The 15,653-nt window shown below is 45.5% G+C and overlaps 1 protein-coding gene across 1 annotated transcript in view; it reads right to left on the reverse strand.

Moving 5' to 3' along the window:
- Positions 1-316: 316 nt before the first annotated feature.
- The window catches only part of CLSTN2 (calsyntenin 2), a 639,619-nt gene continuing 624,282 nt past the window's right edge, over positions 317-15,653 (reverse strand). Inside the window, exons 11-17 of the mRNA XM_011958111.1 lie at positions 10,724-10,872; positions 8,547-8,764; positions 5,099-5,269; positions 4,454-4,599; positions 4,204-4,327; positions 3,235-3,419; positions 317-1,333 (exon numbers count right to left, since the gene is read on the reverse strand). Coding sequence (XP_011813501.1) covers positions 1,133-1,333; positions 3,235-3,419; positions 4,204-4,327; positions 4,454-4,599; positions 5,099-5,269; positions 8,547-8,764; positions 10,724-10,872 — 1,194 coding nt within the window. The 3' untranslated portion in view covers positions 317-1,132. The remainder of the gene's footprint in view (positions 1,334-3,234; positions 3,420-4,203; positions 4,328-4,453; positions 4,600-5,098; positions 5,270-8,546; positions 8,765-10,723; positions 10,873-15,653) is intronic.

Genomic DNA, 15,653 nt, shown 5'->3' on the forward strand with positions numbered 1-15,653 from the left:
AGAAGAAAGAAGAAGCTGCAATGATTGCAAATATGCTTCTAATTCCTTGCGGTTAACTTTCAAACTTTCATTGTAGACTCGGTGGAGCTCATGCATTTCTAATACATCTGGAAAGCGCGTATTTTCTCAAGAGGGAAAATAGTGTAAAATAGGAGATAAGGGACCATGAGGCTGAGTGGTGAGAGCCTTGCCAACCTCAGGGTCTTCTCTGTCCTGGGAGAGCCCAGCCACCCCCACCGCACCCACCATGAAGCCTGTGTGTGATCTCGTTAGCATTTCCTTCTGCTTCCTGGCTCTAGGCTTGTTGTGGCTATCGCCTGGGGCAGTGCCTGTGTGGAATGCCTCCCGGGCCCTGTGGTTCTGTGTGGTGAGCGCCCCTGGCAGGGCAGCTGCATGGTTGCAGCAGGTGCCCAGGCAGGCAGGCTCAGATAGCTCTGATGGGGGATCAGGCCCTGCTTGTGGCCAAGGACCTATTCTTGGTTTAGGACTTTTCTTATAAGCTTATGTGGTCTCAGAAAGAAGCAAGGGGAAAGGCTCTCCAAGCTGGGGAACTAGATAGATAGACAGAGAGAGAGAGAGAGAATGTGTGTACCTTTCCCTGTGAACTTAGTTCTGCCTCAACAAGGACTTTCCTTTAAACTGTTAAGCACTAAGACCTTAGGTGTGTGAAGCTCCAACCACCCTCCCTGTGTGAAGCAACCTGGAGTCAGCATAGGAGGACCTGCTGGTCTGTGTGGAGGAGACGCACAGTGAGTTGGAACCCCAGGGCCTTGGGGACTCTGAGCCTGGGGAGGTGAGTGACACAAAGGTGGACCTTCTTCCCTGCAGGAAAAAGCAAAGGCAGACTCCGCAGACAGGTAGACAGGATGCTGGGGAGCTTAGGGCAGAAGTGGGGGCTACAGGACAAAGTCTACCCTGAAGTCCCCACTGATGGCCATGCTGGGCTTCTTGGAACTTCCCCATGGATGAGACACAGGGAGTCCCCAAGGCTTAAAGGGTGGGCTCCAGGAAGCTGGAGAAGGCCTTCCCAGACGTGTCACAGACATCAGAGGTGAGGTATGATAGACGTAGGCATACACTGGGTCAGGGTTTACCAAAGGGACATGTGGGCCGGGCAGCAGACCCCTGGGCACTAGTAGGGGAGGGTGGAGTCGTCCCACTCCAGCTGGGCTTGCCTGGCTCCATTCTGCCCATGTCTGCCTCTGCCCGTCCCTTCCTCCTCCTCCTCCTCTTCGCTGTCATCAGAGCCACTGCTGGAGCTCATGTCTTCCTCTGCTTCTTCCTCCTCTTCTCCCTCAGTCTCATCTTCCCCGTGCCCTGGTCCTTCATGCTTCTGGATATCAAGGAGAGAAAGCAAATGCTTGTCAGGGGCTGAACAGAGGCCACTTTGGAGCTTCTGTTTCTCCATCCATTAAGGAAACATCTAGGGCCCCTTGGAATTTCTTCTCTTAGTGCCAAACTCTTCAGCCTGGAGACAGACTTCCTGGAAGGGAAGTCTTCTGATAAAAAGGAAGCTAGAAGGTTCAAGGCAAAAGCCTGAAATAGCAGCAAATTCCAAGGCATGAACTCAAGGTAGACTGTTGGGTATAAATGATGGGCTGGACATTGAAGCCAATCCTATCCATCATTTACTGAACCTTTCAGGCCAAGGCTTGTTTTCAGGTATTTCTGGAGCCTATTTAAATAGAGCTGTCCAAGCCTTAGTGTTTGCTTCTCAGTGAGAGGATGGCATTTGATCTTGTGTCTCTTTTCCAAGTGTGCATGCAGTGTCCCTGGGAGCAGAAGGCATTTTAAGCAAAGACTCAGGTATGCTTCCCCTCAAAAATATTCCTTTGGAAAGGACAAATTTATTGGTCCTCACTTTCCATGCTTGCTGCTCATCCCCTGACTTGTGTCCTCAGGCTGTACCCCTTCCTTTCCAGTCCAATTCCCCCTCACTCCAGCTTTTGGATAATTCCAGCAAAATTTTATTTCTGGATTTATGTTCTGCGTTGATGAACCAGGTCGTAAAAGTTGTTTCTCCTTGTTTGGCTACCCACCCCCTCCCCTGACACTTCTTGGGAATTGTCTTTTACCTCCTACCTTCTACCTTACCCCAAATCCTACCCACTCTTCAAGGCCTCCCCCAGGCCAACCTCCTTCAAGGAATCTTCCCTGATTATTGCAGTCCTGAAGGCTTTTCCTCCTCAAGCTTATTGACTTTTGACATCACAAGGTTGGCCCTTGTTAGGCACACTCTTGCCTTGTCCTCAGACTGCTCCAGTTATAGTGGTCTTGTTTTCTAGACTCAAGTCTCAACTCTTTGAAGGTGGAAATTCTGGAGTCTGTATAGCACTGAGCTCAGCACTTTACCTACAGCACATGCTTGGAGAAACTGAGCCACATCAGCAGCCTTTGAAATTGGAGTGTGAGGCCAGCTGAGGTGGAAACTGGGGACCAGGCTGGGATAATCATCTTCCCCTACCTTTTCTAAGCCTGCGTCTATCATCACCCAGAACCCATGGGCAAAGGGCATGATGTAGAGGGCTTCGCTTGACACTCATGGATAGATTCTGGGGGCTGTTGGCTAATTGGAAAGATATGGACTTTAGAATCAGACATCCTTAAATTTGACTATTGGCTGTGTTAATTTGAGTATGTTACTTTTTTTCTTAGTTGGTTTTCACCTTGGTAAATGAAGATGATAACTCCTATTTTATAGGATTTTGGAAGATTCAATGAGGTGGTGTATATAGAGCACTCTATACGGTATCTGGCATAATGGAGGCTCAATAAATGGCAGGCATTGCTGCTATATTTTTCTTTTAATCTGTTCCAAGCCTTTGAGTGAACTCCTCAGGCAGTATGGAGCAAAGCCATCTAATTTGCACTGTTAATCAAAACTTCAGTACTGAGTCCCTAAGGGTTAGTTAGCTCTGAGCTAAATACTGTGGGGGAAACGAGGCATAGCCACCTTGTGGTGTTTGCTTGCCTTAACAAAATTTCTGGTTCTGTTTGTGGGGTAAGAGCAATGAATACATTTTAAATCAGAGAATGTGGTTGGTGGGAAGGTATGGTCTGTTCAGGTTGAGAGGGCTAGAGGAGCTCAGGGGCAGGAAGAACCAGTGGAGCTGAACTAGATGGGGCAGGGCTTCCAGAAGGCGGGGGTATGGGGCGGCTTTAGGCATAGGAATGGTTGAGCTGGGTGGAGGGAGAAGCGCCCACCCAGAACTCCCAGCCCTGCATGGGGATCACCTCCATGGGGTTGACTGTGATAGTCAGCGCAGAATCGTCCCAGTCCATCTCAGATTCCTTGGCAGCCTCAGTTTCCTGGATGAAGTGCTGGTGGGCGATCCGGACCCGGTACACACCCATGGCCACGACAAACACAAGCATGCACACGGAGATGATGATGACCACCGTGGCAATGCTTGGGACCACTGGAACAAGGAAGAAACTCCCATGACATGGGGAACAAAGGCCTAGCTCATTCTTGTGAGGGAGCATGAATGAAACATCCATGCATAGGATAAAGTCTGCCCTACCACTTTCCAGCTGTAGAACTCTAGAGCAGCACCTTACCCTGTCTGGGCTTCATTTTCATCACCTCTATAATCGACATAATAATTCCTATCCTAAGAGTAATAGTTAGGTGTAAATTAAATTAATCTGTAAGTTTCCACATAGGCACAGTATAGGTGTTCATTAAATGCAAATTCTCTTTTATTCCTGGCTTTACCCCTCAAATTATAAAGAAATTTCCACAGAGCCAAGCACTGTAGAGTTTGCTAGAAACAGATACAAGTGCCCACCAGATGGTAACACAATATGGCAAATGCTCAAACAGAAATGTAGGCAGAGGACTTTGCAATATGGTGCATACGTGTGTGTGTGTGTGTGTGTGTGTGTGTGTGTGTGTGTGTGTATAAAGGGCTCATGGAAAGCTTCATACCGGACATAGTTTTGACTTGGGCCTGAAATTTTGTCCCAGCCCTTTGTAGTGACCTCTGCTATTATGTGTGTTGTGTAACGTCTTGTTTACTTATTGACTGCCTATTGAGGGTGTGAGTGTCTCAGAGCCAGGGCACATTTCCTCCATTGCTGGGTTCCCTCCCTCAGTTCTGGGCACCTATGTTTGCTACAACATAACTGTCTGTTGAGTAGACAGTCTTGAGTCACAATGACCACCTGTGTCCTGAGGGTCCCTCCCCTTGGGCACCCTACCTGAACTGCGCCGGATGCTACTCCTGGACTCAGGATGATGGACAGACTGGAGGAAGGGAGGCTGCACAATCAGGTGGTTGACATGCTCCTTATCTGAGACTCTGTCTTCATGGAGGACGCTGACCTGGGAAGAGTGGAGAGAGGTGCTATTGACCCAGGAGTGGCAGGTGAGCCAGTTACAGCAGTTCTGAATGAATGATGACGGAATGGGTGAGCCTTGGCTTCCCTAACAATGGCAGGACCCACTCACCTCCAAGTTGAACTCATTGCTAGTGTAGCGCCCATTGAGTTCTGAGCACTTAATCCGGAAACGCCGGGCCTCAAGGGAAGCTGGACGCCAGTTGCGGTAGCGGATGTGATGTAGCACCTGCTCATAACGGCTCATGGAGCCCACACCTGTGCCAAGAGACCACACCTGTCATCAGAAGGCAGAAAAGGAGGAGGAAGAGAAGAGAGGAGACAGGCTGGGGCTTGTGGTACGAGACCTCGCGGGTCTTGTAAATTTGTTGAGGGTAAGAGCTCAAGATATGTTGGGCAGACGATGTGCAGAAACTCTAAGGAGCCAAAATTACACTGATGCACAAGCTTTCCATACAGACTGCCTCAATCTTCCAGATGTTGCTGTGACAGTTGCTGAAATCAAACATTGTAAGAGAAGGCATCCACCCAGCTTCTACAGAATTCCCCAGGAGTGGAAATGTGGGACTGGTCCCCAAGATGCTTGAGTAACTTGCCAGAGGAGGGTCTAGAAATCTATGCTTGAGGCCAAGGATCTCCAACTGGTCCCTGGGGCTTCACAGTGCTCCTTCACAGGTGCAGTCTCACTCATGTCTCCCTGGACAAGGACATTCTAAGAGGACACCCTTGGGGCAAAGGGGGCTGAGTGTGGCCTTACCGTAGATGGAGTAGCCTGCAGTAGAATTAGTGGCGTCCAGGTGTCGTTGGTGGAGCTCACTGTGGTTGAGCTCTAAGCACTCCTGCCTTGGGTCCAAGTCCCCTCCAATCACCAAAATATCACAGAAATCTAAGTTATGAAGCATTTCCTCTAAGACTTCTGATTTGGGGGCTGTAGGAAGACAGACACGGGAACGCAGGCATGAAGGACAGCTCAGAAAACAGTCCTTGCTAATCATCTTCCTCCTCTGTTATTGCACCCCAGGTTAAGGCTGGGTCAGGAGCAGTGTCTGTGTGATCCCAAATACCACATCCACTGCTCAGATGTCCAGGCGGCCCTGAGGTTGCCTAGCATGAATTAGTGGGAAGGGCATGAATACTGTAGCCAAAAGATGTGATTTGAATACCAGCTCTGCCACTGAGAAGCTGCATAGTGTTAGAGGAACTACCTACCACTCAGTTTCCTCATCTGTAAGGAAGGCAAGGGTCTTGAGATGATTGAAAACAGTGTCCAATGCACATTGTAGGTGCTCAAGAAGCAATAGCTCTCATTTGGGGAGAGACAAGTGGCCTTCCACCATGCTCTCATAGCTTTCTCCATGTGGTCCTAATGTGTCTGTCTCCCCAACCACCTGAGATTCTGAAGGGCAGAAGCACTATCTTTTTATGATTGAATCCTTAGTGTCTAACCCAGGAACTAGCATGGACTAGTTATTACTAAACCTTGCTCAAATGGAGCTGAATCATTAATTAATAAACAAGTCAATATGATATAACCAATAATCAATATTTGATAAATTAATATAATTAATTAATGTGCTCCCAGGGGAGCACATTAGCATGTTGGTCAGTCAAGTTGTCCTTGCCTAATTGTATGACTCCAAATTTCCCAAAGAAATGTGTGAGTATTTGAATGCCGGGCAGAGTTTGGCAGTCCTAAATTAAAATCCCATCTTAAGAAGGTGATTGGTATTTATGAAGTATGTGCTTTGTGCCAGGCATGTGGAAATATAATCCTAATAGACATTAAAGGGAGTACTATTACTATCCCCATCTCACTGATGATAGGCTAATTGTCTTCAAGTGGTTTTGATCTTGAACTCCTTTGCTGAAAAACTTGTGAAGAGAGATAATTTAATTAAGTATATTTATTTATTTATAAAGTGGACTAAATATACTTTGTGTTATAAAACATTTATTAAAATAGAAATTTAAAAAATTCACTAAAGATGGATTATTTTAAATAATTATCTTTTAAGTTTTTAAATGATACCAAAAATATTTTTGCTCTCACTAGGTATATATTCTATATTATATATAATTTCTTTATCTTAATTTTTAAATACTTGTCAATCACAATGCTTTCATGTATAATCAGCAAAATCTAAAAGCACAATAACATACGCTTAAGACAGTGTCTATAATTAGCAATGCTGTATGTGCATCTTTATTTCAAATGGCCTTCTCACAGTTTCCAGGCTTTTTGTTGACTTCTTGTCAGGTCTGGTCATACCTCCCACTGTGGCTGACTGAGAGCTCCCTGAGGTAGGGAGTGTGTCATGGCTGCCATTTTCTCATGGCTCTCTCACCATGGGTATTATCTTCCATCTGCAGTTTCCTCGATTCCCGCTGTGTAGAAGGGAGTGTGCTGGGTTCAGGGACCCAGAGGCAAATCGGCCATGGATGAGCCCTCGGGGTCTCCTGGTCTGGTTTAATAAACAGGAAATTACCACCAAGGGCTAAAAAATGTGTGCTGAGGGAAGCACCAGCAGTTGGGAGTGTCAGAATGGTGGTGGTGGGAGAGCCTTCTTGGGGAGGTGCTGAAGGCAGAGTTATTTGCCAGGAATCAAGGGATAGGGAAGGAAAGGGACCTTCCAGCCAGAGAGCAGAGCAGAGGTGTGAACTAACAGAGCGTGAGGGAGGGGTGTGTGTGTGTGTGTGTGTGTGTGTGTGTGCGTGCATGTTGGGGGAACCTCCTGTCTTTGGTATTGACAGCATAAAGAGTCAATGGGGGCAGCAGATGATGCTGAAGCCAGTCACTGAGGCCTGGTGGCAAATGCCATTATCCTACTTGTTTAAGATATCCATAATAATGACCATTCCAACAACAATAGGAGTAAAAATTTAAAGGCACTAATAATAGCCCTTGGACACTTGATTATGTGCTCTGCCTGTACCTCTCATAAACAGAAGATGAAATGTGAAGGCAGATAATTGCTCTTCCCTGCATTGCCTGTTTGCTGGTGTCAGATGTAGCAAATCCAGACACTTGGGTCATGGCCCACAACCACCGAAGTCAGAGGCTCTTCTTTCTGTCTGATCTTAGCCACAGAGGAGAACAAGGGAAGAGGGACGATCATACAACCTAATGCACGTTGGCCTGTGACTAGGGAACTGCCCTGCCCGGACAGGTGGTAAAACACCATCTATTTTTTATGAGCTAAGAAGGGCTGTCTCTTGAGTACCCCATTCACTAGGGACCACGGTAGTTTAAGTCAATAGGTAATTAGGATTATTAGAATAGCAGCTCTTCGGGGACTCAGGAGCAGAGGCACCAGCACATCATTAGCAGTGGCTTTTGGAGGGGGAGGGGAGAGTTGAAAATACTCTCTTGGAAGAGGCAGCAAAGGACACTTCTTAAATTTATATTTCCCCCATCCCTCAGAGTAACAAAAGGGAGGTTTTCTTCCCTCCCTCCCTTGCTCCTTTTCCGGTTTCCTTCCTTCTCTTCTCCTCCCCTCCCGCAGCATATACTAGAGCTTTCAGTGTAACTGTTTGCCTTTGGTAGATAATTCAAATTACTCCTCTTTCACTGAAAAACCTTTCCAATAATGAAGTTGTTGGAAATAACAAGTTAAAAGTTTTCTGAGAGCTTACAGTAATATTACTGAATGAGACCTAACTTTTATGGTGTAAAGACGCAGCTATATTTTTTCTTTATATGTCTTTAGCTTTTCTTCTGATTATCAGAATAATATATGCCCGCTGTAGAACATTTTTGCAATTGCAGAAAGGGAAGGGAAGCAGAAACAAATCGGTTCTCATTATGCTTCTCAAAGAATAACCGTTAGCATAGAATAAACCCTGTTAGCATAGGGTGTGTGTCCTTCTTGGCATTTTTCTATGTTTTTTTTTTTTTTCTTAAATGGTTGAGATCATTCTATGTGTAAGTACTATGTAACTTTGTGTCTTGCATTTTTTCACTTACCACTTGGCACAAATGCATTCCCTCCAACCTCATATCCCTCATTGCTAAACCATCCATTCCCCTCTTATTCTTTTTGTTTGTTTGTAGCTCTTTGTCTGTTTTGCTATAATACGTTATGCTGCCATGTATACATTTATGCCATGTATACATTACATGAACAATGCTGTTGTTCTGAAGTATGTTTTCATGGCTGTAAAAAAATTAAAGTCCACCTTCCCCACAAACTCAAATGCACCTGTACCTGTGGTTTTCACATCCCCGGGGGCCTCAGTTTTGGCGAAGGTGCTCACAATCTTGATATCGGGAAAGAGGGTCACTCCCCTGGCACTTTCAAACTGAGCAGCAGGTCTCCAGAAGTGGTCTGTGCCCCGGAGGGTGATCCGGGGCTCGATGGCCTGCAGGACCATCACATAGGCGTCTACCTCGGGGATACTGATGCATATGTCTTCCCCAAAGCACCTAGGAAAACAGCCTCGGTCATAGCACTGATGAGCAAGCGATTAAACCATCTGTCATACAGCCAGGAATAAAGGGTTGCCACCTCCAGTTCTTAACCAGGCATCCTGACTGCCTAAGAGTCTCTGAGGATGTCAACAGACATTCAAATTTAAAGCCACATTATAATCAAAACCACTAGTGATCTAGGGACTCGAAAAATTGGCTCCTGAGAGAAATGGGAATTTTCTATACGCACAACACGTAACCATGAAACCTTTCATTATCCTTTAACAAAGTAATAAATGGCAACATTAATTAGATAGCAACTGCTTGTTATATGCTTTAGTATTTGGTAAGCAAATTGTTGTCTACCTGGTCGGTTACAGCCATCTTACTAATTGAGACCCCAGGGCTAAACTCTCCTGCGTCAGCTTATATGATATGACTCTATGTGGATATCACACACGTGTGCCTTTTCTAGGTGTAAGAGCAAAGTGCTATCATATTCACCCTCCTTTCTCCTGATACACTGCCACACAATTATCTGGGAGGCAGAAATGGTGTGGCCACAAGAGTGAGGTCTGAGACAGACAAGGATCCATGGCCTGGTTCTGACACTTCTGGGCTGGGTAAATGTGGACAAGGCACTCGACTCCTGTGAACCTCAGTTTTTTCATCTATACGATGGGGATAACTAATTTTGTCCTACAGTAAAGGATTAAATGCAGACATGTATAGAAAAGAAGCTGACCAGAGCTTGCATCATGGTTTGAACTCAGTAAACAGTGGTTGATTTGAACCTCTCGTCAGACCTCATGGGGGCATTATGTCATTAGCCCTCTCCCCTGATCATCTAAATGTAGGTTAAACTGGGGGACCCCAGAGCCAGGCAGATGCTCTGGGAGTGCTAGGTGGGGTTCAGCTGGTGACAGCCATCACCTCACATGCCTTGGGAAAGTTCCCAAGGAAAGGATAGTCTGGATGGACTCCATGCTGAGCTACTCTATCCTTTTCTATGGGTGAGTGAAATGTGGGAGCTGTGGTGGCCTCCTCCTCTTCCCAGGTTTCTCCCGCTTGTGCCAGGCCAGCCGCACAGCACTCCTCACCTTTCTTCAGTTTGCAGAAGGCTGGTCTCAGCAGGACATAGGCCAGTTTGTTCTCTCATCTTCACTCTAATGTGGCACTGACCTGGAGGTACCTGCTTCCTACCCCTAAGCCTGTAATGGTGGAGCACTCCTCCATTGTTCTAGAACTATTGAATGTAACTACCATCTACAGGCTTTTTACTGGCACCTGTCTCAGGCTCCAACAAGGTGGCAGTCAGCAGACCCATCTTGCCCATCCTTGTTCCTCTGTTTCTGAGTCCTTCTTCCAACTCTAGGTGCCGCATGACTGCACCTCCACCTTCCAGGAATTTTCCTGGGATCCCCCTCCTAGCAGCCCTCCAAGGTAGCCACTGTGGCTGAGAAGTGATTTGATAGGTCAGTGAGTGAGTTATCCAAAGCCTTCAGTAATCCTCTAATTTAACTCTGATCTCTGGAAACAAGAACCATGCCTTCTCTTTTTCTGGCATACCTACAGGATTTAGGAACTCTACATAACTGGGTTGGTTAACTTAATTCAATTTAATAAACATTTGTCAAGCACTTCCTATGTACCAGGCACTGTGCCCTTAAATCAGAACATTTCAAACCCATACCCAGATCACTTCAATTTCCCAGCTCTCTGAGAATTTATAGAAAGCAGTAAGGCATTACATAAGAAACAGGATAAAATGAGAAAGGTGGATTCAAGGTGGTAAAACAACAGAACATCTTGCTTAAGAAGAAAACAAGAACACAGATCCATTGAGGCATCCTCATAGGAATAGCAGAAGTTGAGGACAGCCGAAGAAAGGCAAATCCTATTTTGCAAGGGAACATTCCCAAGGGACCAACCCTGCTGCCTCAGTTGGCCCCAGGCTCATCAGTGTCCACTCACTGGACTTTGGAGGAGACTTTGAGGCGCCGCACACCCGCTGTCGGGAACTGCCTGGAGTTGATGTAGGAGACTTTCTGGAGAGCACGGTTAATGTTCCCAATGTCATCACCTTCCATCACCAGGATGGACTGCGAGGGGTTGAAGTGATACTGGAAGACAAAAGTGAGCATCATGGAAGAGAATGGTCAGGATGTACATGGTTTTATGGGAGCACTTCCTGTCCATACAGGGCACCAAAGGTCACCATAAACACCTCTAGAGCATCTGCCAGTGACCCATTTGTGTGTACAAATGATAGTGTTAAACTCTCAAGCAGTTCCTCCTACTCTCTGGTGGGCTTTGTGGCCCTCTCCTATGAAGTCTTTCCAGGAACTGTGCCTGGTAATATCGGTCTGAGCCACAGGATTGAATATTGAAAACCCAGCCACGGTGCTCTCACAGCCCAGCCCTTGGCGAACAGTGGCCCATGCTCTGTGCTACCGGGTGGTCTGGACCATTCAGAACTTGCGTGTTGACTCCTTTTACTGTCTTTGTCTTTGACCTTGAACTGCTCCCGAAATTCATCTTGCACTCCATTTTCTGACCCACGCCCTATCTTCTTAGCTTCCAACCTTCAAGCTCATTTTTCAGTTAATGGTTTTCTTTCTCTCTCAGATCTAATTTTTTGTCTTGCTTTTCGAGTGCTACACACTGGTTTCCCATGAGTTGCACTCACCTGCTGCTTACACATCTGCCAGCAGCCCTGTTATCTATCCATTTCATCCCAAGTCCCTGGTATTCCACACTTGCCAAAGGCCATGTAGTGGCGATTCTCCCCACTGAGTCACTTGGGTACTCAAGCTGGACATAGACTCTTGCCCTCTCCATGTCCCCATGGCAGTTACTCTTCTTGGAATGAGGCAGGGAAAACTGCCTTTGTACTGCCCTGAATTACTGACTTTGACACACTTCTGAGCAAGAATTATTAGGAAATGCTATCGATAAAATATCAGAAACATATCTGTGAATTCAGATTATATATTGAATGCTCATGGCACAGGAAAGGGAGACATGGATCTTTTTTAAGTAGCTACCTAACTTAAAATTATTTACTCTTTTGAATAGTTAATATATTCGCATGGTTCAAATGTACACATGTTCTAGGTGAAAAGTAACTATCTTATTTCTATCTCCCATCCACTCAGTTTCCACAGTCACATCCCACAAGTACTCACTATTATGTTAGTTTCTTAGTGGTAAATTGCATTATTGTTCACAATTAGTCACTTCCCCTCCCGTGAGAGACTTATACATGTCTGCCCTATTGTTAATAAGCTTGATCATATGACTTATGGTACCCTTCTCTGCAGGATATACATTTTTGCCCTGTTGCACTCAGCAGTGGTCATGTTACTTGCTTGGTCAGCTAAATGTGGGCAGAAATATTGTTTGATTCATACCCTATGGAAGATTTAATAACCAGTTCATGGTTTGCCACATCTCTTTCTCTCTGCCATGAAACTGGCAACATTCCATTAGGGGCTGGTCCATCAGCTTGCATCTCACAGTGAGGGAGGTATGGATCAGAGCTGCAGCCAATCTATAATGGACATGAAGCATGAGCAATAAATAAAATGTTGTATAAGCCACTTAGATATTAAATAATTTGTTACTGTAGCATAACTTAGCTTATACTGACAGTTATACTCATTCTTATAAATATATAATCAGTGAATATAAATTTCCATTTTTCTTCTTTCTTATATCAAAACTATCTCATTATCACACTTTGTTTTTTACTTGGCTCATATCTTGGAGCTTTTTCTGTATCAGTACATGACAAGCTTCCTTATTCTTTTTTAGTAGCTGTATAAGTATTCCATTGTATAGATAAACTGTAATCTTTAAAACCAGTTTCCTAGTATGGACATTTGGGTTATTTCTAATCTTTTACTGACAATGTTAGAATAAATAATCTTGTGCAAACATATCTGTAGGATACATCACCACAAGTGAAATTGCTAGGTCAAAGAGTACATGCACTTTTAACTTGGATAAATGTTGCCAACTTCTTCATTGCTAGAGATTATACCAATGCTTACTCCTTCCACCAGGGTATGAATGCAGCTTCTCTCAATTCCTCAGCAACACAGTATGCCATCAGATGTCAGGACTTTTGCCAATCTGATAAATGATAAATGCCATCTTAGTGTAGTTTTAATGTATATTTTTCTTAGTATGAGGAACTGAGTATATCTTTTCATAGGTTTAAGGAAAAATGTGTATTAACTTTTCCCTGATCTGACTTGAATGTCTTTATAAGGGTGTTCTGTTCTGTGTCTGGACTGAAACAGGAGTTGGATGTCTCATGAGCACTATTGGTGACACCGAACCACCTAAATCCCTTGCATGGTGTCCCCTAGCCAATAGGATTGATAGCTCAATCTTTGTCACCTTTGATCAACACATGTGTGTTTCATTGTTACCTATTCATAAGGCCTCCCAGCTTCTCTCATGTTGGTTCCCACTGGGCTTTGGTGTCTTTCTCGTACAGCACTTACAAAATGGTAACACCACTATTATAGTACAGTGGACAGTAGCCCGTGAGCACAGAGATTGTATCCTCTTACCTCTGAATGAGCCTCTTATCCCTGAATCCCAGAACTTAGCCTTAGTGTTCTAAAATACCCTGTTAGATGAATGAGTGAAGGGTCTCCAGCCTACATTGTACTCACTATCATCTCCTGTCACTCCCCAAAGGGACTTCTTTCTTTTACTTGTCTTTTTAGTGAAGCTCTGTGGGAGTCATTTTCAGTACTCACTAAACCCTGTTCTCCTTTCCTTCCTAGGCATTGCGGAGGCTACTCTTCTCAGCCACCTTGTGCCACAGGTGGCCACAGTCACATGACTACCTCTGGCCAATGGGCAGGAGAGGAAGTGAGGTGTCGCACTTCTGAGCTGAGGCAGTGAGAAACCCTGTAAGATGCTCGAGCCTCTTTTTTTCCTCCACTTCAGTGGCTTGCAGCATTCTATGCAGAAACCCCACCCCACCTCCCTAGCTGAGTATAGGAGAAAACTAAACTTGTCATGTTAAGCCAGTGAGGCTTGAGGTTTGGGGATCATATGCTACTGTAACAGCTTAGCCTGTTTGGGAAAATTTAGCACTTCCCAGGCCTGATTCTCACTTCCCCAAGGTCGTAAGGCATCTTTAAAAGAGCATGGGCTTTGTGGACTGTAATATTCCAGTTCTAGCACAAAGTACCACTTTGGAGTATTTACTTTCCCCTCTGAGACTTCATTTCCTCATTTAAATAATGGTGAAATTAATATCTACCTGTGTGGGTCTTAAATGAAATTATATATATATATATAAAGTTTCTAGCACTTACAAGATATTAAATATATGATAGTTTGGATGATCATTCTTACTATTTTAATTATGCCAGCACTGAGTCTTTGTGCCCAGCCTTCACTCCTCTTGTGTCCTTGTGACACAATTCTCTTCTGTCCTTCCAAGTCCTGAGGAGTGCTGTCTCTCTGAGCCGTGACATCTGGCCATGAGCACCACTCTCTGGGGCTAGATCCTGGAGCCCCCAGGCATATGCATGGTTGATGCCACAGTCAGTGTCTGAGCTGGCATCTCTCTTGCCTGGAAGGCCTCACCAGCTTAGAGTGCTTATCCCTGGAGCTGCCTCACGCTAGTGAGTCATGATTAGTTCTGAAGTATTCGCAAGTCATCAGTTTCAGATTTGAGAAGACTCAAGGTCCTTGTTCTACAAATACCATCTGTGTTTTAAAAGGTTTTTCTGCCCCTCTTCTCCAGCCTTGTCCCCTGCACCATCCTCCTGTAGCAGAGTCTTGTGCTGTTACTATCTGTGTGTCTGTCTGTCTGCATCCTCCAGCAGATTGTGAGCACCTCAAGGGCAGGGGCTACTGACTTCCTCAGCATCTCTGCAGGGTCTAGCACATGAAAAGCATGAGGTAGATGACAGGTATGCAGTGGAGGCTGGTCTCTGAGCCTCACATGAGGGCTGCATAGGAAAATCAAGAGGTTCTTCTAGAGGGACGGATAAGCAGTATCCTGTGGCAATCAGCAGAGGGCACAATCCCTCTGCAGCCACATGGAGAGAGACCAGGAGAGAGAGGGTGTTGGATCTCCAGTTAATACCCTGGTCTGTGCCACAGCATTGGGAGGTCTGTCACAGAGCATGAAGGTGGGCACTGGCCTAGCCAGCAGCATAGTTCTTGCAGGGTCAATAAAACCTCCAGAGCAGGTTTTGGGTGGTGGTGGTGGTTTTTTTTTTAAACTGCGGTATTCCCAGCTCTGTGAGTGGGTGTCTGATTAAACAGGGGACCTGTTTGTACTTGCATCTGTACCAGGGCAGGAGATGGTGGCATGCTAGGGGCCCCAGCAAAGGGTGACATTGCTCACTCGCCCCTGGGTATCTGTGCTGTGACCATAGCCTTTCTTTGAGCCAAGAAGGTGCTAGACAGCCCTTGCAGAATGGTCTTCTTATCAGGGACTTTTCTTAGAGGTTTGACTGGCCTCTCCAGCATCCCAGCAGGCTGGACCATCAGGGAAGTCCCTGATCAAAGCCCTGGCCTGATCCTTGAGAGCAGGCTGGCTATGACCTGACAGGAACCCTGCTGCTCCCTCTGACACCTGCCTGCCCATGGTCCATATTAAGTAAATAACAGAGTCAAGATTTGGACTCTGATTTTTCTGACTTACAGATTCAGCTGAACCATTTCTGTGAGTGGGGCCAGATGAAGATTTGCCACTTTAGAAGTTCTTCTGTCACAAAAGGGAACTGTAATTTGTTGAGAGTCTTTTAGGTTTGCTAGGATATATTATGTATATACTAAAATATATAAATACCATACCTGATCTCAGAAGCTTACAAGCTGGTATGAAAGTATACACATATGCAGCTGGGTGCAGTGGCTCACA

Source organism: Colobus angolensis, unplaced genomic scaffold, assembly GCF_000951035.1.
Source record: "Colobus angolensis palliatus isolate OR3802 unplaced genomic scaffold, Cang.pa_1.0 Scaffold46, whole genome shotgun sequence".
NCBI lineage: Eukaryota > Metazoa > Chordata > Mammalia > Primates > Cercopithecidae > Colobus > Colobus angolensis.